Below are 20,845 nucleotides of genomic sequence, written 5' to 3'. Positions count from 1 at the left end.
TGTTGAATACTTAGCTTACAGCTCACTTTCCCATATGGTGATACGGGTAGGAATAAAAGTCCTTTCTGAATGTAAGGGTTAAATACATTAGATAGAATACTTTCCTGCATGTTCTTAAGCATTTTTTTTAATGTTTTCTGTTTGAGTGTCTGTGTTTGAATTAAGTGGCTCTCAGCAATACGTGTTGCAGTTAAAATTGTGTAGTGAAGCCAGAACCGGACAAATGGCTAGTTGTTTATCATGCCCCTAAATTGGCAACTACTCCCTGCTAGCTGAATCAGATTTATTTTCCAACAACAGGGGTACTTCTCTGGATTGCTGAGAAACACCGTCTAGGGAACATAAAATGTGCTTTTGTCTGTTGCAAGCCCGTTTCCTCTCTTTCCTCCTCGCCTCAACTCCTTTCCCTTCTCATTTCTTTAATTGCCAGTTGGATTAGTGATAAAATGACGTTCTGTTTATGAATGTGTTCTTAGTCACCATGTCTTATTAAATCAATTGTTCTCTTAACAGCCTGGAGAAACACATGTTGTCACATACGGAAGAGAGGGAGTACAAGTGCGATCAGTGTCCCAAGGCATTTAACTGGAAGTCCAATTTAATTCGCCACCAGATGTCACATGACAGTGGAAAGCACTATGAATGTGAAAACTGTGCCAAGGTACAGTGAATTTGTGGACTACTTGGCCTCTCTCTGTCATCCCGCTCTCTCTTAATCCATCATTTGCTACGATATATAAAAACAAGCCTTGAGAGGGGAAACTATAAATATCTTGAGAAAAGTAGACTGAGTGTTGTATGCTAAAAGGCATTAGTACAGTGTATAAAAACACTTAGTGGGTATCCTTTTATTTTTGTAAGGGAGGAAGTGAGGCTTAATGGTGAGTTCCAGAACTAGGTGTCAGACATCCTTGGTAAATTCTTGGTTCCGCTACTGGCTTTCCAGCATGGGGTTGTTTTATAGCCTTATGGAGAATGAAAATTTTATCCAGTGCACGTTACTGATTTCTTTTAATAGCAATTTGCGAGGAAGTCACATAAAGTTTCTGAATGCCTATTCAGAAAGAAGAATGGGAGACTCCTACATTTGCAGATTTTTCCACCCAAGTCCCCACCATAAATTATGACTTGGTTCTAATTAAAAGTGCAGTGCTTTAGTGGCCAGGGCGGAACAACTTCAGGGTGAAATGAAAGCGCTCCACCTTGACCGTCCCTCTGGACTACGGGAACAGCAATCCACATCATTGGATTTTCGTGTTTCTCAATTAACTAAAAGATGTCCTGGTGTCATGAAGGTTGATTTCTATTTCTAAAAACTTTTCCCAGCATTTGACCGTCTTTTCTCCTGCCCGTAGAAACTGTGACGTTCAAAATTGTCTTGAGATGTGTTGCTCCCTGATGTGTGGGTAGCTTTTTCTTTTTGTTTCTTTGTTTTTTCAGTACGATGTCCAAAGGAATGATTTTAGCTTAATGGTAACTTGATGAAACACAGAGTTAGAATTTAACCCGCAGGGGAACTCACTGAATCGTTTTGGGATACTTTAGTCAAAATCCCCCCAATTTTGGACATAGTGTATCTTTGTTTAAAGGATGGAAATAGCGCACCATTTTAATAATATCAGGGCCGATATTTTATTATTCAGCTCCATTCACTCTGAAGAGGACCAAACGGCCTTGCCTATGGTCCACTAAAGTCAGTAAGTATTTTGTTCAGCCGATACCCACGGATCCTTTGTGCAAAGGACACAGAGCTGAGTCACTGACAGTCCGGACCGTAGGGAGGCTCACACTTTGGAAATAAGAATGTCACTTGGTCTTTGGGGAAACAAATAAAAATAAAACAAATACACACAGTTCCTTCCTGAGTCGTTCCGGTCTTCTTGCTCGCGTCCCTGCATCAAGTGTCGTGATTAATCAGTACTCATTTCCTAGCAGGTTTTCACGGACCCTAGCAACCTGCAGCGGCACATCCGCTCTCAGCACGTTGGTGCCCGGGCCCACGCGTGCCCGGAGTGTGGCAAAACGTTTGCCACTTCGTCGGGCCTCAAACAACACAAGCACATCCACAGCAGTGTGAAGCCCTTTATCTGTAAGTTTTTACCACTCCAGCCCTCCTCCCTGCGTCTGTCTCTCGTCCAAAAGGCACTGTGATCAGGAGAGCGGCCGCGCACAGCCGTGGCGGGGGGTGCTTTGCACAAGCTGTTTATGGTCTCATCCAGTCGGGCTATTTTCTATTCCAAGACGATCTTTTATAGCCAGATCCCTGGTATTTTGTCTGTGATCCTGGGGTGGGGGGGGGTGTTTTCTTTGAGATGAAATGAATAACAGGGAGCGAAACGAGACGTCGTTAAACAATGTAAAGGAAGCCTTCCCAGGTTGTGGGATTTCGTAGAGACAACCAGATTTGTCTCCCACAGCAAATAGAAGATGCCGCTAAACAAGATGATGTGACAAAAACCTGTTCTGGCTCAGAAAGAGCTAGAAAAGCCCCACCTGGCAAGTAGGCTTAGGACTGTGTGTACGTGTGTGAGTGTGTGTGTGGGGGGGTGGGCGGAAATGCCCTTTAATCTGCGCTTTGTTGCTGATCACAGGTTGTGGTTCGGTAGTTCTCAGTTACTTGAAAAGCAGAACATTTTCACTTTGATGCTGGACGTGCTGCTTCTATAAGCCACTGCACGAAAGCAAATTTACAGGCAGTGTGTTTTCAGGGGACAGCCAACCTGACCACCTACTTAGAACATCCCTGTACAGAGCACTTGAGTGACACACTTCGAATAAAGTACGACGCAGCCCTCATTCACTTCTCCCTCTGTCCACCCACCCCTGTCCTCTGTATTGTGCTGAAAAATTTCATATGGAAAATCAGTTGGTCTCAGTCCACCAGGGCAATGACTCTGGACTTCTTTTGATCCACTGCTCGGCTGGGCTTATAAACACAGTGACTCACTGAGTTGTGTTACAAACTTCAAGACAGGTTTTGGATCCAGATAAGTGTAGACTGGGATGAAGCATACTTAGTAGCTGGCAGAACCTCTCACTTGGGAACCCTTGCAAAACAGTTTTTCTGACAAATACTTGATGGTTTGTAGTAGGCACAGGAGATACTACTACAGGACCTGATGGAAAAAACTAATTTTCACTGCCAGCGTGGAAATGCCAGAGACTAACCGTCCTCCTTTTTGCCTTGACACAATCCTCTTTTATGCTTCCAAGCATCGAGGGAGCTTTTCTTTCCCTTTCCGTTATGAGTCCATTTTGCTCATAGGTTCTTCTGTTCCCTGGGTGGAGTGAAGAGGACTAGCAGATAAACAAAAGGGTGCTTTAGTCTCCCGTGAGGAAACTCTGTGGAAAGTCATGGGAAATGAAGTATACAATGGAAATTTTAGACTTCTTGTCTCCTAAAGATATTCCTGACTCCAGGTCGTAATGCCCTAAAAATGTACTTGCAAGTGCTACAGGCACACATAATTCATTTATTTCTGACTTTGCAGAAATAAATTTTGATCAATTTATTATATGTTTTGGTGGAAAACCGAGAGGAACAGACCACAGTGACCCACTTCATGCTTTCTCTATTATTTAAAATAAATGTCAGAAAATACGGATTCCTACCATCTAAGATTCTGGGATCTGGAATTTTAATTGGGTTGAAATCAACTGCTTCGCTTTAAAGCCCTATAGGGTGTCCCTTTCCAATCGGATTGTGCAAACTGTTTCCCATCAATGCATTTTCAGTAATTATTGGTAAATTTAAATAGCAGATGGCAGTCTTCAAATACAAAATCTGACAGAGAGCCGTGGGGTAATTATGAATAATAGCCGTGTAATTTCAGAACAAAAGAGGAGTCGGTGTGGAGGCTTTGGAGTGGAGGAGGTTCACCTAGAGTTGATATCTGTTTCTCACCAGAAGGCCACACACCACGATTTACCCCCACTGGTGTGTTTATGACAACTGTCTCTTATTACAGTGTACCGCCAAGCTTGCGCCCAGAGTCACCAGTGCTAAGGTAATTACTCACTGCCTTTACAGAAACCTCCAGCCCTTCCCAAATAGAAACCACATGCTCTAATAGGCTGAGTATATTCAAAATACCTCTTAATTTGTTTAATAAGTAGAAAAATGCAATGTTAACTGCTGGCTAATTCCTTATTACTGAGAAAATTACAGTGGAGTATAAGACTTCAGCATCAATTGAGCCACTTACCTGGAGGCCTGGTGGTTTGTGGTGGGGCCAGGCCAGGCCTTCAAGTGAGAAAAACAAAACCTCTGCCTAAGGAGACATCTCAGATTCTACGTTCCCGAGACCTGACACAAATTCTGTTCGTCGGTGTAGCGAAGCATACGACCAGGAAAGTCAGATGCACCTCTGTTGCTTCCATGTACAACTCTTGATTTTCCTAAACCCATCAGCTCTAAGAAAGAAGGGTAGAGAGCAACATTGCCTTGCCAGAAAAATCACAAATCTTTCAAAAACTTACACCCGTTTGAATACCCATCAAGATATTTTCTCAATGCCTTTTAATGCCGCTTTCTTAACAAACGCATGTTTATAATTCCATCTACATTTTATTTACTATTTCTTGTTCCTGCTCATAGCTGAATTAGTATAACTAGTGAAAGTCTCCTGTTTCTACCCTCCAGATCATATGGCTTTAATTAATGTATCAAAGAATTTAAATAGTATGCATATTTACTGTGTATGGTTAACTAGTCTGTACTCTGGTATGTATATTCCAGTTGAATAATTTGAAAAGAAATCACTTGCATCTTCTCTTCCCGTTAAAACGCACGCTACAGCCTCAGCAATGTTATGACTCATCCCACAGTTGGAAGCCCGTTTAGCATTCCTAAGCACATGGATATGTCTGGCAATGCACTTTAATTGTTAGTGGTAAAAGAAATAGATATGGAACCGCGTGGTACTTCCTGTTTGGTGTTGTGTGGGATAACCCAGGTTCTGGATGAGCTTTGCGTGACTGAAGGTCTATAAAATCTTTAAATTTTTTTTTTAATTGTTATTGTTTTGACTTAGGAGTGCAGCCGTTCTCTACTTAAAGGCAGTTATCACATGAAAGAAAGAAATGTTGCATTTTTGTCTTCAATTAAATTTTTCATATAAAATTTGTTTCAACAATTACCAACAAGGCATATCACATTTTTGTGTGTATTAAACATGCACAGACGCATTAAACTCATGCAGAAAGTGGACTCATCTTTACTAAAGCAATGTAAAAACCGTGATGCTTAGGAAATGAACACTATAATCTGGCTGGACTGTGAAGTGAGTGGGATTCCTCCCTAGCAAAATTCTTCAGGGTTATGGAGTTCGGTCTTAAAATATTCTGAGATCTGTTCACACGTATGTGAGGAAGATGTTCTACTTTTTTGGCAAATTCTCGGGGAAAGGGTGATTTCCCAGCCACTCCCACTGCTGTACTCTCACTGGATGAGAGCATTCCAAGCACTCTCCCCTGCTTACCGTAGTTGGCTGTGCCACACAGAAGTCAAGCCCCAAGATAACCAGGGAAGATATGACATCAAGTGGACATGTTTCCCAAGGACAGGGTTTCATAAATGCAGGAAGGTTAGCACAACCGCTGGTGTGAGGGGAAGTCAGAGGACGTGATCCTAGTTCATGGGAACCAGCAATGCAGGATGGGCTACATTCAATTTAGTTTCCTTTGCAGGCTTAAAATAGAGCCATTGTAAATTATGTCAGTCTTTCTCAAATCATGAAAATGATTGTTAAAAATGTCTCAGAATACACAATGTGCATTGTTGTGTGGCTTTGATGTGTGAATGATGAGAGCATATGATATAATACGAATTAAATAATGGTAGAGCAGTCACAGGCTTTTCTCCCCAAGGGGAGAGGGAATAAAGGTGAAGTTTCTGGTCGAGGGAAAGGCTGTTTTGTTTTGTTCTGGTACCTGCAATATAGAATTCTGTCAATGGTCTAAAATTTTAAGGGGATTCCTGTTCTGTTTCATGTTTAGTACATCTTGAGAGTTTAATTTTAAAGATTCTGTTGGTGTAGTGATTGGGTGGGAAATCAATGCATGCTGGAATTTGACTTTTTAACCAATACTTAAATACACAAATATGATGCAAAATATTATGCAATGGGGATGACAAAATATTTATATATATATGAAATATTTGTGCTGTCTCAAGACATTTGTCAGGTTGGATGCCTTGCTTTGGAATCTAGTGAAATGGGGTTTTCTGTGTTTGGAGCACCCAGATTTGTGCCTCCAACATCTTTCCCTGGCTTCCTAATTGACATTTGGGGTAAACCAATTGTGATACTTGCTAAATTCAGAAGCAATTGCCATAAAGCCTGAGATTCTTTTTTGTTGTTTGCACACAGGTGAGGTCTGCCATAAATCCTATACTCAGTTTTCAAACCTTTGTCGTCATAAGCGCATGCATGCTGATTGCAGAACCCAAATCAAGTGCAAAGACTGTGGACAAATGTTCAGCACTACGTCTTCCTTAAATAAACACAGGAGGTTTTGTGAGGGCAAGAACCATTTTGCGGCAGGTGGATTTTTTGGCCAAGGCATTTCACTTCCTGGAACCCCAGCTATGGATAAAACGTCCATGGTTAATATGAGTCATGCCAACCCGGGCCTTGCTGACTATTTTGGCGCCAATAGACATCCTGCTGGTCTTACCTTTCCAACAGCTCCTGGATTTTCTTTTAGCTTCCCTGGTCTGTTTCCTTCCGGCTTGTACCACAGGCCTCCTTTGATACCTGCTAGTTCTCCTGGTAAAGGACTATCAAGTACTGAACAGACAAACAAAAGTCAAAGTCCCCTCATGACACATCCTCAGATACTACCAGCTACACAGGATATTTTGAAGGCACTATCTAAACACCCACCTGTAGGGGACAATAAGCCAGTGGAGCTCCAGCCCGAGAGGTCCTCTGAAGAGAGGCCCCTTGAAAAAATCAGTGACCAGTCAGAGAGTAGTGACCTTGATGATGTCAGTACACCAAGTGGCAGTGACCTGGAGACAACCTCGGGCTCTGATCTGGAAAGTGACATTGAAAGTGATAAAGAGAAATTTAAAGAAAATGGTAAAATGTTCAAAGACAAAGTAAGCCCTCTTCAGAATCTGGCTTCAATACATAATAAGAAAGAATACAGCAATCATTCCATTTTCTCACCATCTTTAGAGGAGCAGACTGCGGTGTCAGGAGCTGTGAATGATTCTATAAAGGCTATTGCTTCTATTGCTGAAAAATACTTTGGTTCAACAGGACTGGTGGGGCTGCAAGACAAAAAAGTTGGAGCTTTACCTTACCCTTCCATGTTTCCCCTCCCGTTTTTTCCAGCATTCTCTCAATCAATGTACCCATTTCCTGATAGAGACTTGAGATCGTTACCCTTGAAAATGGAACCCCAATCACCAAGTGAAGTAAAGAAACTGCAGAAGGGAAGCTCTGAGTCTCCCTTTGATCTCACCACTAAGCGCAAGGACGACAAGCCCTTGACCCCAGTACCCGCCAAGCCTCCTGCAACACCCGCCACAAGCCAAGACCAGCCCCTGGATCTAAGCATGGGCAGTAGGAGTAGAGCCAGTGGGACCAAGCTCACCGAGCCCCGTAAAAACCACGTGTTTGGGGAAAAGAAAGGAGCCAACGCTGAGCCAAGACCAGCATCTGATGGTTCCTTACAGCATGCTAGACCCACTCCTTTCTTTATGGACCCTATTTACAGGTAAGGGTGGATGGACACCGCTGAATGTGGACAGACCTAGGAGAGGTAGTTTTTATACTAGAAAATTACAGCTTCTAACACACCGTTTTTATTATTATTATAAAGCGGAGAGTCAAGTTGTTTGATCTAGTGAATTCATGTTTTTATTCAGAAAGTCAGCTCATTAGGTTTGGACTTATTTTTGGATGTCTCTGAATTTGGGGTTTTGGAATAAGCCCACAGAGTTCTTTCCCTCGACAATAAATTTATTTTTAAACACATTTTTTTAAGTGGAAAATATGGGAAAGTCATATATAAGGCAAGTTGTCAAGTGGCGGAAGAATGAGGCTCCTGAAGGATTAATGCAAATATGTGTGGGCACTGACATGGGTCAGGCTATTTGGAATAGGGTGGGACATAGAACAGCAAGAGTTTACTCTTGGTAAACCTACCAGCACATCCTTAATAAGTACTGGTCCTATTCTGTTTCTAAAGAAATCTCTTAGGAGTCCCACGTAAGTGAAATGTTAATCACAGAAATGCTTTGTGTGTAATGTGAGCACTCAGCTTAAAAAACATGTCTCTCTTTAATGCCTTTATTATTTAGTTTCCTTTGATGCATCCAAAAAAATTTTTTATGGGGGAGGGGAAATAAATGCTTAATGAAAAGCTTCTTAGGCAGTCCTCAGAAACACTCACTTGACCAATCAGAAGGATTTCAATTTTTAAAACTAGTTTACTTCAGTGTGTGACTGACAATAATTATGCTTAGTATGCATTTGAAATATTACCAAGCATTTTCACGTCTACTTTCTCATTTAAGTCTTGGACATTGTCAAGAGTTAATGGAAAGTGTGGATACTTTTTTTATTGGACTTATTTAAGCTGGGAGTGTTTGATATTTCTGCCTGATTCTTTTTTTTTTAAAGACAATTTTGTTCAATTCCTTCATTCAGCAACATTTATTGAGTTCCTATTACTTAACAGGTAACAGAGAGGCAAACGCTTCACTTAAAACCCTTTCTCTACTTTTATTATCTCCAAGATGCTAACCAAGAAACGTTGTCAGTATGTTAAGGACCACCCCCACTTGAACATGACATAGAAAAGGACAATACAAAGATGCCTCAGAGCCACCATATTTGGGCATTTTTTTCCCTTATTATATTTTAATTTCTGCAGCAGTCCCTTTACAGAGAAAGAAAAAGAAAAACAGTTCTTCCATATTTTGTGTGTAGCTTGTATGTTATGCCAGTAAGGTTGTATTTCCAACTCAGTGATGGATCTCAGTCCTCCGTGAACATAGTTTCTCAGACTTTCTTAGACCCTCCCGATGGCAATGGGCTTCCAATTCCTCCACGTGCCCATTCCACTCTTCTCCACTTGCTCCTAGACTTCCTCTTGCTTACTCTAATCTTGTTTTCTCTCTGGTATTTCAGTCTCAATTAAGGCTTTAGGCATGTTATTTCACCAAATTCATGAGAGACCTAAAGTCAATTCTAGTGTAAGACACAGGTTGAAAGCTCAGCTCCCCCATGTCTTAAACTCTTTTTTCATCCATGAAATAGGGAAAAGAGCACCTATTTCAATAAATGAAATAGTATGTGCAAAACATAGCATATATAAAATCTCAAGACGTGAGAGCTACTTTTATTCATTTTGATTCTATTTTTAAAAGTGTACTTATTTAATGGTCTTTTAAATGAAATTTCCAATAGTTGGTGAAAGAAATCAATTCAGTCCACGATGTCATTTCCTATATGCTTAAGAGAAAATAGAATGGTAAATATTTCTAAAGCGGAAGGGATAAATAGATAAGTTGTATAATGCCTCTCCCTACCTGCAAACAGCTCCTCATCCTCTTTCTACCAATCCCATTTCACCTACTCTGTTTATCAGCAGCAGCATCCAAAAGAAGACACCTGTCCTGCAGAGCGGCTAGCAGGGTGTATCGCGTGCTTAGACGCTCTCTTGCTGTCACTCACAAACACAGGAGAAATATAATGACTACTTAACGAAGCACCTTCTTGGTAGAAAATGACTTTTATTTTCCAAGTGAACCCTGTCCTTATGATTTTAAACTTAAAGCAGTTTTTGTCTACACTTGAAATGGAAAGGTACAAATTTGTGACCAGTGCCTCCGATTTCATGACTACATTTTTTTTTCGCATTTCCTTATGATTATTATTACTAGTCATTCAATAGGATTTTTCAATTATCAAAGGACCTCCTTTCTTGGAGCGCCTAGAAGTGCCATGAGTATTCTTCAAGAAACTAATAGATGTCCTTGTATTTTTATTTTGTGCTTCCCAGCAATCTGCCATTTGCTTTATTGTGAGCTGTTTTAAATGTCCGTGATTATGTAATGATTGATATAGGAGACTGATTCATCTCCAAAATCTAATTTTAACCTTTCAGAGTAGAGAAAAGAAAACTAACTGACCCACTAGAAGCTTTAAAAGAGAAATACTTGAGACCGTCTCCAGGATTCCTATTTCACCCACAAGTAAGTATTTTGAATTTGAGACTTCAAGCTTGTAAACTAACTTGTTGATCCTGAAAAGCAGGTGCAATGAAATGAAAGAAATCTTGAGAACATTAGGATTTCCTCTGACGCTGGTGTGGAAGAACACAGGAAATTCTAGCAGAATTAAAATCCAAACTCTTTAAAGAAAAAGTAATTAACACACATGTGAAAATAACATAGTTTTGGTGTTAAATTATTCTCTACTAACTGCTTATTGAGCCAAAGCATATTTTAGCTTGAGCAAAATTCATCTAAGAAATTAAATATTGAAGCTGTCTTTCGTGTTTAAAAACTTGTGATAGTAAGAAATGGATCATACTGTGATTTGTCCCAAACTCCTGAGGGTCGTTCATGTTCTTTTAGTGCCTAGATAAAAACAGGAAATGAGTCTACCTGACAAGCTGTTACCATAGAGGGTGAAGGAATTTATCTAGAGACCACTGGGCATTCCAGCAAAGTTCTGTAATTGCACAAGAATTCACCACAATACACAGAGCTATTTGCCGAATGGAGTTGTATCCATTTATCAAAAGTGTACAGTCTCTCATTGCAAGGAAAATACAAAGCAGTATTATCTAACTGGTTCATCTTTATGTCCCTACTTATTTGGTCATTTTTTTAAAAAACTGATATATGTATCAATCAAAATGTGGGGAACTGTATTGAAAAAAGAGATACATAAACATCTTGAATATAGTTTCTTAAGTGATATTTTATTTATTTTTAATTTACTTATTTTTAAGGTTATAAGCTCTGGTCTTTATAGATAGTAAGCAGCATTTTTATGAAAATGCTTGAAGACAGAGTAAACTAGTTTGTTCTGTTTCAATATACTTAAACCAAAAATTATACTCCTCTATAAAATTGATGGAATTTTATGCAAGATGTCTTATAGAAAGTTATGAGGTAGTTAAATCATCCTGGTATCTGATTCTTCCCCCCAACCTTCACCCCCACCTTCTCTATTTTCTCCCCTTTTTTCACTTTTTAAAGTACCTTCCCAAATTCTGGACAACAGAGTATGACAGCTGAAATACCATATCCTGGGTTAGCTGGAGAAGTCTATCATTGCTCAAAACTTCTATTTCAAACTGAAAAAATATATGTGATTTAGTATTAAAAGGGGTAGAAACATTCCAGCTAGAATTCATTTTACACAGGAAGACTAAGGAATGATATCATTTATTAAATTACTTTATGGTAAAGAAGCAAGTTCTAAAATAGCAACTATCAGGTACTTACATTCCATATTTAGGTTGATCTAAATTGGATACTGTCCCAATTAAATGCATTTATAAGATATTATATAGTTAACCACATTTAATTACAGCAAATCAAGTTGTTTTCATATTCGAATGATCTTTAAAATCTAGTAACTAATCATTTCAAAATTAAGTGCTACAGGTACTTGGTATAAGGGAGAAGAAAAAAAAAAAAAAACACTGGGATTCAGTGTCTTTGAGTGACTCAGGCTACCTGGCTCTTAGTTTCATTACATGTAAGATGAGAGATTTTGGTGTAAGGTCTCTATCTTCTCTGAAATTCAAAGATTTCTAGCCAGCCAAGGTAAATTTACTGGTTCATAAGATGGGCAATGTTGTCTACCAATAAATTTACATGTGCATGCAGCTATTATAAATATAGTACATACATATTTTTAATCAAATAATGTTAGAAAATCTGTTCTGTTTTAATATTCCAAAAGTTAATGAAGGATCACAAAGGAGGAGGCATGTGTACAGTGCTTGGAGAGCAGCAATCGCTCACTCAGATCTTTGCAAACGTGCCTGTGGGAGCACAGTGGTAGAGCATTTCCTTCCCACCCCAGAATGTCACGTCTTGGTGTTAAGGGACTGCCTGTTGCTGCATGTTGCTATTAGAACAAGACCCAACGGTGATAATCAAAATATTTAACACATTGCATGTCACGACTCCCGACCAGTCAGAATGGACTCCTGCCATTCTGGAGGAGGGTCCTGGAAGCCCTCTTGCACCGGCTGTTAATGATGTAGTTGCTGGCTGGTGGGCTGTCTCAGGGGTCTTTTGGGAAGAGGCCAGGGCAGTAGGAGGACAGTCAGTGTACTTGAGGGCAGAGGCTGTTTACCAACGACTACAGAGATAAATCATTATTTTTGCAGCCATCATGGCTGTTTTCGTGTGTAACGGATGAATATCACTGGGATACAGGTGTAAAAGAATGTTACCTGGGGGTAGCTCAGGTCATGCAGTTTTCATCAAGCCTTCAGACCAAACTGTCTATTCTTTCAGAAGATCTGCCTCCAGGGTTCTGAAGTTTCATCAGAACTTCTTTGTTCTTTCTAGTACTCAATCAGTTTCATCCAGCTTCCCACAAACAAACAAATAAAAGCAAAGAAAAACTGCCTAGGATTTGGGGCCAGAAATAACTGGTTTACAACTGGGTTTACTACTTGTTAGCAAGAATGCTTCAGTTTTGAGCAATGTAGTTCCTCTCTCCAAGCCTTCTCTTTCACTGTAACAGGAACACCCTTTCCAGTCTTACCAGGGAAGCTGCAAGGATCGGCCTTCACGTATATAATGTGTTTAGCATTGTGCTTGGCATGTGAAAGGACCTAGATGAGGAAGAGCTCTTAGTATTATTGGGTGCAGACGCATTCCACTTTGAATATAAAGGAGTGTCAGTAAAATACCCTCCTGCCATCCCCTGAGGCCAGTTTCTTTGGTGGGGTTATACCAGCTGCTTGGAAAGTTGCTTACTGTGTTCTTGGTGCTGCCTTGTTGGGCAGCAATAAGGGTGGGACAGAGCAAAGTGGAAGGGCTTGCCTCTGCTCCCAGGGCTTGCCATGATCTTGTAGCTAGATAAGTGCTTGGAAAAGACCATTCAGTACTTCATTTTTCACTTAAAGCATGTTGAAGCAAATCATGTGGTCCCTCTGGGGCTTTTGTATCTTCTTCTTCAGAATGAGAATAAAACCTATCCTATCTATTCCTTTATTATTATAATAAAGAGGTGCCCAGATGTTCTCAATGCCTTAGGGAAAACATAAATAGATAGATATGTAAATACTTGGTAGTGGCAGTCTCTAGGCAAGTTTGATTTTACAATTTCTGTTTGTCTTTGTATTCTGTCTCCCCTCAACCACCCACCCATTACACAATTCCTAATCGATGAAAGGTGTACTCCTCAATAGATATTTGTTAAATTTTGTTGAAAGATGAGTAGGTCATCTTGCTGCCTTTTGGAATAATAATATATATTTTAGAGGTTCTTGTCAAAAATACCTAAAACACATAGGAAGGAATACATACATCAAAATCGAAAGATACATGCTAGTTTTTTAATCATTCTCAGGGTCTAAATTCCTCTCAGCTCAGTTCTTACAGAAGTGTGTTTGCTCTATCGGGCCACTAGAGGACTATTTAGCCTCCTATTTTTCTCTTATAACTAAGTTAGTTTAATATAAGGGTAAACTGAGCACTGTAGAGGTTCTCCCTGACTATGTGGTTAAAAATTGCTTGTGGAGTCTTAGACTATAATTTTGAAAAGAAGATGACAGCCAGAAGGAGGTGAGATGGATTACTGTGTGATCTTTGGAATGTCCATTTCATTGGGTTCTTTGCATTTGGGGTACTTTGCATTCACACTGAAAGCTCATTTGAATTGGCTTAGAAATCATTTGGCAGTTACACTATTATAAAACTGGCTATTATTCTTTAGTTTGATTTTCGTATACTTTAAATATTATTTTTAGTTTTTTAAGTATTTTACTGTGAAATGTTTGGCTTTGTGTAGATCTACAACAGAGACTCTGTTTTACTTCCATTTCTGTCCATTATTCTTTTATTTTTAATTTGCTTCCTTTTAAAGTGTACCTGTTACTGCATCCCAAGGAACTGGGAAAAAGTTAGTCTTATTTCAAGTCATTATTTATATATTGATGTGAAAATCACTAAGTCTTTTGCCCTTCATCTTCTGTTTTGCTTTCAACAAGTGTTTCTCGTGTTAGATTTCTTCTGCAATAGAACTTTCATCCTTAAAAACTATTTATCTTCCTTATAAAAGATACTGTAACTTAAGAAATCAAGATATGTCCCCTTTAACCAAGCAAAATGATATTTTTAAAGATGTAACGTTTACATTTCCTGGAAGAACTTCTAACTCACTGAAGTTTTATCCAGTGATTCTTGTCATAAATTGTCATAAATAAGTAGATACTTGTAGTTCTTTTAATTAATGTCCTTAGGTGTTCTGACTACGGACGGTCTGAATCCCGTGCTAATAAAAGTCATAAAGTATATTACCCTTTTCTTCCTTAATGATTCACATTTGAGTAAATACCTTACTTTCTTTGTTATTAACATTATAAAAATGCAAGAAGCTAGATTTTTGCAAGAAATTGCTTAATTTCAGTTATTAAAGTAAAATTTAGGAATCTTGTTTTGCAGTGAGTAGAAACAAATTAAAAGGAAGCATCTATTTTGCTATTTAGGATTTGGTAGTATGTAGTGCATAGTTTCTTAGGAAAAAAGTATTCTGGTTTAAGTCCTTGAATCTAAAATTTAATTTAGGTAAATAGAGGAAATTCAGCAGTGTTCTAAAAATATTTAATTTTCATTGCCAAAGCTTTTACTCAAGATATAGTTACATGATAAGCAAAAATTACTTAGTATACATGTTAATTTCTCAAAGGATAGATTGCAATAAAGATACTGATACAGAAGTAATTTTTTGTTTTTGTTTCAATTTTGCTCCCAGTTCCAACTGCCTGATCAGAGAACTTGGGTAAGTTTTCTACTTATATTTTTGACTAAAGTAATGTAGCATTAAAAGGAAAACAACTTACATTATAAATTGCCATACAAAGAATTCTGAACCCCTTTCCATTAAATGATATAGCCTCAGCGGATAGATTTCCAGCTTTATCAAGCTGCAAAATGGTTTCAGTTATAATTGGGCATTTAGTGTGCTATAAATTGTTTAGAGAAAGAAGTTTATTCTATTAAAGTCTGCCCCATTCCATGTAATTATACCTTGATGTAGAACTCTTTCCGGGCACTTGGGGAGCATGATGTTAAAAGATGCTTCAATGGGTCACTAAGTGGAAACAACCATTATTTGGGGGAGCCTGTATCAGCATGTTAAAGATGCTTTTGATAAAGCCTTCAAAAGGATAAAACCTGAATTTACGTGTAGACACAGCTGATGTTGGAATTCATGTCCATATAAGCCAGGACAGAACTTGGTTCTAGCTGTTTGGAGTAGTAAGACTGTATGTTTAAAAATCCTTATCTAACTAGTGAATGTATCTTTTTGTATTGGGGCCCACTTCCTCAGCTTTCAGTTAATATTTCCAGATACAGCCAGTTGTCAGTTGATACTACTAGGGGAGAGCTTTATTTTTTTATTCAAGATACAAAGAATACTGTTTATTTAGTGTCCACTCCCAAATAAACTTTGAGTCAATGGAAATATATATAAATAACATATATTACAAAATTTTCTTGAAATGTATGTGTTTTTGTTCCTTCATTCTCTTCTTCACTCAAAATTATACTGATTCTGAAGTATGGGTAAAATCTTGGAATATAGTTCAATTTTCCTCTAGCCACCATATAATTATATAGAAATGATTTTAAGTTAGAGGATGTTGGCACTTACCTATTTCCTCTATCTGATGTTAGTTTTCCTTTACCAGAAATTCTCCCACTTTATTTCTTCCGTGGAATATGGGATGAATTGTGACTTTTCTCATCGTATCGACTGTTAAGGATTAAGTTCATTTATTTCAGAAGTACAAGAGTAGAGAGACAGAGACTTCCTTATTAGGCAAAGTTGTGCAGTAGATGGCAGTGTTCTTTGATGATCCTGACCTGTATTTCCCGTGTTCCTTGTCTGCATTTCCTGGCAGAGGTCTGTCCTGAATCTCGTGCCTCATTGTCCTCATTCTCTCTAATGTAGTGATTACTTGCTAGTGGCTTTGCTGTTAGCTGCTTCAAGCATAAGGTGCTGTCCCCTACACAAATGGCCAACACTTCTACTGACTTACAAACCCAGTTCAGATTTTAAGTTAGACACCCTTTCCTGATAATACAATGGTAAAGCAACTGCCATTGCAGTGCTTTGGAAACACTCCCATTCTTTGAATCACAGGTTTCTCAGAACAATCATTTATATTTCTATTATAACACATAGATATCAGTGGGAAATATTAAAATATTACAGTTTATAATTTTAAGTGGTTAAAACACTGTAATTTTATAATCATGACTGCTGAGTGTGATACATGGATTGAGACAACCATAAAATGTGAATATTTACTTCTCCCCGAAATGGCCATGATTTTAAGATTTCTCAAGATTATCAAGTGAATAAATATAGAAAACTACCAAATCTACAAACTTTCCCATCATAAGTTATTTATGAAAAGTTAGTTGTTTTATGATAAAGGCATGGGTAATCTAATTGTGAAACATTAGGTCACATAATTCATGGTGCCATTGGACATATCATTTTGTATAATCAGATTGTCACTTGAATAGTTTTAATGAGAAACTTCTTTATGTCATCAATTATTGGCTGCCAGATAATAAATGTTAAGCTAAATGCTTCAGACCCAGTTGATGATATCTTGCCTGCTGAAATGCTTTTAAAAATACTAACTTTATTTGACTAGAGAGATAGCTACATTTTTGGTAGGAGCTGGGGAATTGTGTCTAAATATTAGTTTGCGTCAGTAAAAGTTAATAGTCTCTTGGGGACTGGAAGGGGGCGAAATGACTTCCTCTTCCAGACATCTGGCTGCCGATACCATCAACAACTATTATATATGTAAATAAAAAGTACTGTTCCATAGGAAAAAAACCTGTCATCTACTGACCGGAGATTAGCCTATGACATTAAAGGACATGGGGCAGTACATTTCTAAAATACATCATCTGACTTTTTCCTCCTCCCCTCCCCCACCATTCTCAGCAAATTTCCTATTCATAATCATACAGATTGCTCCCTTCATTGGTTTTCTCATAATTGAAGAATATATCCAGCTAGATTCTGTTTCATTTATCCCAGTTCATCTTGATTTTTAAAATACCAAGTCAAACTTTAAAATGAATGTCAAAACTGACTCCTTCTTCTACAAAAATGCTTGTTATTCCAGGAAGAGCATCATCTGGGTCAGCCCTGACAGTCAGACAAAGGTGGTGTTGTGACCCACACATTCGCTAACGCTCACCTCAATCCAACACCTCAATCCAAGATATAGACTAGATCTGCTGTTGGTCACAGAATTGCTAAACTACCCCAGCTAGCAGGTGTCTAAGTCACTTCTAACTGTCCAGATGGGGAAACTTACTCTTTCCAGCTGAGGTCAAGTGCTGGGAGAGCAAATCCTAGGAAGATGAACGGAAGGATCCAGTGAGTGATGGCTTTTATGTTGCTTCGTGGTTGCTCTCTGGAAAGAAAGTGGTGTGTGTGTCTGCGCGTGTGGTGTTAACAGCTACCCTCAGCTGACTTCCCATCTTCCTCTTCTCCCTCTGCCTCACTCCAATTTACTCTTTTCATTTGACACCAGAAGCCGGAGGTGAGGGTGGCTACAGTGAGGCACTTGGGTAACCGCTGCTCTTTCTCTTACTATCTTTAAGAATGTTGTTATTTAATCATCAAGCCCATAATATATTTTCCTGTTTCTTGATGCTTTTCCCAAATTGAAACATTTTGAGGTAATCACAGTGATGTTTCTTCAAAAGGAGCTATTAGCAGCTACTAAAGCAAGACACATTTCTCAACAGCCAATTGTTCTTAAATAACTTGAAGGACTTGTAGTTCACATGTGCTCGAGATGAAAGCTGAGAATAATAATAGTCATGAGTAAGCTATTTTCCATATAAAAGGAAAAGTGTTCCTATAAGATGTATTGCCCCAGGAATCTGAGCGTGTCAACAGGGCGGACACTCAAATGATTTAAAACCACTAGATAATGAAACTTTACTCAAATATTAAAATGTACATAAATAAAACATTTATAATCATCACCCGTGCACTTACTATTCTTCCCAATAAATATATGCGATCATGACCCTCACCCTTGCTTGTTACCACTAATCAGCTGGAAGGCCAGGGGTCATTTTTCACTCAGTTTATTCCATGGAGGGTGGAATATCAAAATGATTTTCTGCAAGCAACAATTAGAAGGAATAAATGCAAATAAAATAGAATCATAAAATATTTCTGGATTGATTTTTAATAAATGAAATCCAAAGTAATATGAAAATGCTAGCGCTCCAGCTGGAGGGGGATAATGACCGTATTCTGCAGGGACAGAGTTTCCACCAACCTCTCTGAGCGGTATCGTCATTCCATATCTCTGCCCTGTGATCAGTATGTGTCAGAATCCTTCATAGTGACAAATGTGCTGTCCACTTGCATCTGTGGAGAATGTTTTAGCAGCTGAGTGATTATGAATCAAGCCCCTGAGCTCATAGCCCCTACCGCCTCCCAATGCGTTCACATTTGTCGTCTGACAAGTAAATGTATCTTGACTTTCCTCTGAGATTTTTTTTGCACCGTGTTTGATGAAAGACATTTGGCAAATTGGCAGTGGTACCCTGTACGTTGCAATTTGTAGCTAGCATTAGGAGTCTGGGCATGAAATGAGAGGGCAGGCTCCAGGAGAAAGGGAAAAGAAAGAGAGCTAACTACAGCATGAATAGTCACTTAAGAATCAAGCATACAATATTCCCTTTGTAAGGAGAGAATCAGGTTTAGGCCATTCTGTTAAGATTTTGCTGTAGTTTTAAGTCAATGGTATTCTGTCTAGCCGCCTGTCTGTGGAATACGTGTTTTGTTGATTTTCCTTCTGAGTACACAGTGTTGCCTTTTATTTTTAACCTGAGCTCATAATTGGGCCTCCAACTCTGTCTTGCCATCTTATCAGCGTAAGAATCATTTTCTTGGGTTGAACAGTTGCCTGAATACGCAGTTGTTACCATTGCTAATCACTGCTTAGAGTCTTCTGGTCTACCACCCCAGCCCTTTGCAAAACATAGAGTGCATATAGAAAGCAAACACCTTTTAACAGTATTCTGAGTTCTTCAGTGGCATAGTGCCCTAAGAACCGAATAAACAATGGGTGAGTTGATTTAACAAGAGGGCCTGAGAGTTTGCTTTTTCTACTTGAAAATTCAGTAGTAGGCAGCTTCCAAATAAAATGTGATCGTGGAGGAAACAATGTTTGGGGAGGGCTGAAGAGAAAGACAGAGCCCACCTAACTGTAGACAGTAAGGATCAAGCTACCTTTAAAAGTAAATTCTACCCTCTGATTGCGACTGTCAAATACGTGGGCATGTGGACAAAAACTTGATTATAAGCAAAATAAAAAAAAATGGTTGTTCGAGGGGAAGAATTAGGCATGATAGTTTTTCTTTAAGAATATCATTCTAAGAATGTGGCTACACTAACAGCTTCCCATATCTGATAATGCCAACGCCAAGTGATATGAAGTTATGATAATACACCGTGAACTGTCATTTCAACTCCATCTTTGTCCAGAACAAATTAATATTTCATCAAAATTCTTTGTAGATGATCCCACTTAAAAATCTAGTATAGCCCGATATTAATTTACGTAGTCTCAGGCAGAGCACCTCTTACACATTTAATTTTTCCTTTCTGCACTACATACATTTAGCTTAAGCTATAACTTTGGGACATTTGGTGTTTTTCATGTCTTGAGTTCTTTTCATGGGACTTCTGGTTTTTATTACCTAGGCAAGACATATAGGATCTTTTCCTATATTTTCCAGTTTACTGTTGCTGTCCGTAACATAATCTAATGCCTTTTAATTTAGTAAAAATCTAATTTGGTTTTATTATCTCTCATGTATTTCATTGCTTAATTGTATATCAAATTCTATAACATGGTTTAACCAAGGTCTTAGGAAAAAGTTCACCTGGGATTTTATGAGCTTGGTTCTACCTTTGTTATCTTCAAAATCAGTGAATTCTCTTGTTGCTTGTTTAATATTGGGACACTGCGACCTCTTTCTACAGTCCCTTGCATTCAGCAGATTTGATGCTTCCCTTTTATTAATGATTTCTTGGTTTGCTAGGAATGATTACAGAAGAATGATGTCCGACCAGTCCTAATAGTTTTGTGCATTTGCCTTTCAGATGTCAGCCATTGAAAACATGGCAGAGAAGCTGGAGAGCTTCAGCGCCCTGAAACCTGAGGCCAGTGAACTTCTACAGTCGGTTCCCTCCATGTTCAACTTCAGAGCTCCTCCCAACGCCCTGCCAGAGAACCTCCTGCGGAAAGGAAAGGAACGCTATACCTGCAGGTAATGGCAAAGTTAATCGTGGTCGGCTTTCCAAAATTCTCCCCTCTGGTTTCAAAAGGCCCTGCTGTTTGTTTTGGAAATTATTCTTGATTGGATGATTAATAGCAACCATGATAGATCCCAGGCACTTCAAAGTACTCTTTATTGAGTGAGATATAAAAATAGTGGTTTAAGAAATTACTATTAAATGAACATTTTAACACAGGCCATTTGGTTGTGATAAATGGGGTTGGAAATGGTCCAAATACTATCTACTTGTTTCACTTTGATATTTATGAATTTTCTTTCACAGTTAAT

General features: G+C 38.7%; 1 protein-coding gene across 17 annotated transcripts in view; it reads left to right on the top strand.

The window, feature by feature from the left end:
• MECOM (MDS1 and EVI1 complex locus) overlaps positions 1–20,845 on the top strand; it is a 587,526-nt gene that overhangs the window by 549,621 nt on the left and 17,060 nt on the right. For 6 of the 17 annotated variants that reach the window (XM_072960611.1, XM_072960579.1, XM_015236454.3 and 3 more), the window contains 6 exons: positions 514–661; positions 1,933–2,089; positions 6,372–7,728; positions 10,126–10,213; positions 14,970–14,996; positions 20,382–20,548. In XM_072960611.1, coding sequence (XP_072816712.1) covers positions 514–661; positions 1,933–2,089; positions 6,372–7,728; positions 10,126–10,213; positions 14,970–14,996; positions 20,382–20,548 — 1,944 coding nt within the window. The remainder of the gene's footprint in view (positions 1–513; positions 662–1,932; positions 2,090–6,371; positions 7,729–10,125; positions 10,214–14,969; positions 14,997–20,381; positions 20,549–20,845) is intronic. The other 11 variants (XM_072960586.1, XM_072960637.1, XM_006200831.4 and 8 more) reach the window with 5 other exon arrangements.

This window comes from Vicugna pacos, chromosome 1 (assembly GCF_048564905.1).
Source record: "Vicugna pacos chromosome 1, VicPac4, whole genome shotgun sequence".
NCBI lineage: Eukaryota > Metazoa > Chordata > Mammalia > Artiodactyla > Camelidae > Vicugna > Vicugna pacos.
Note: the sequence above shows the minus strand (reverse complement) of the source record. Positions and strands in the feature narration are given on the sequence as shown.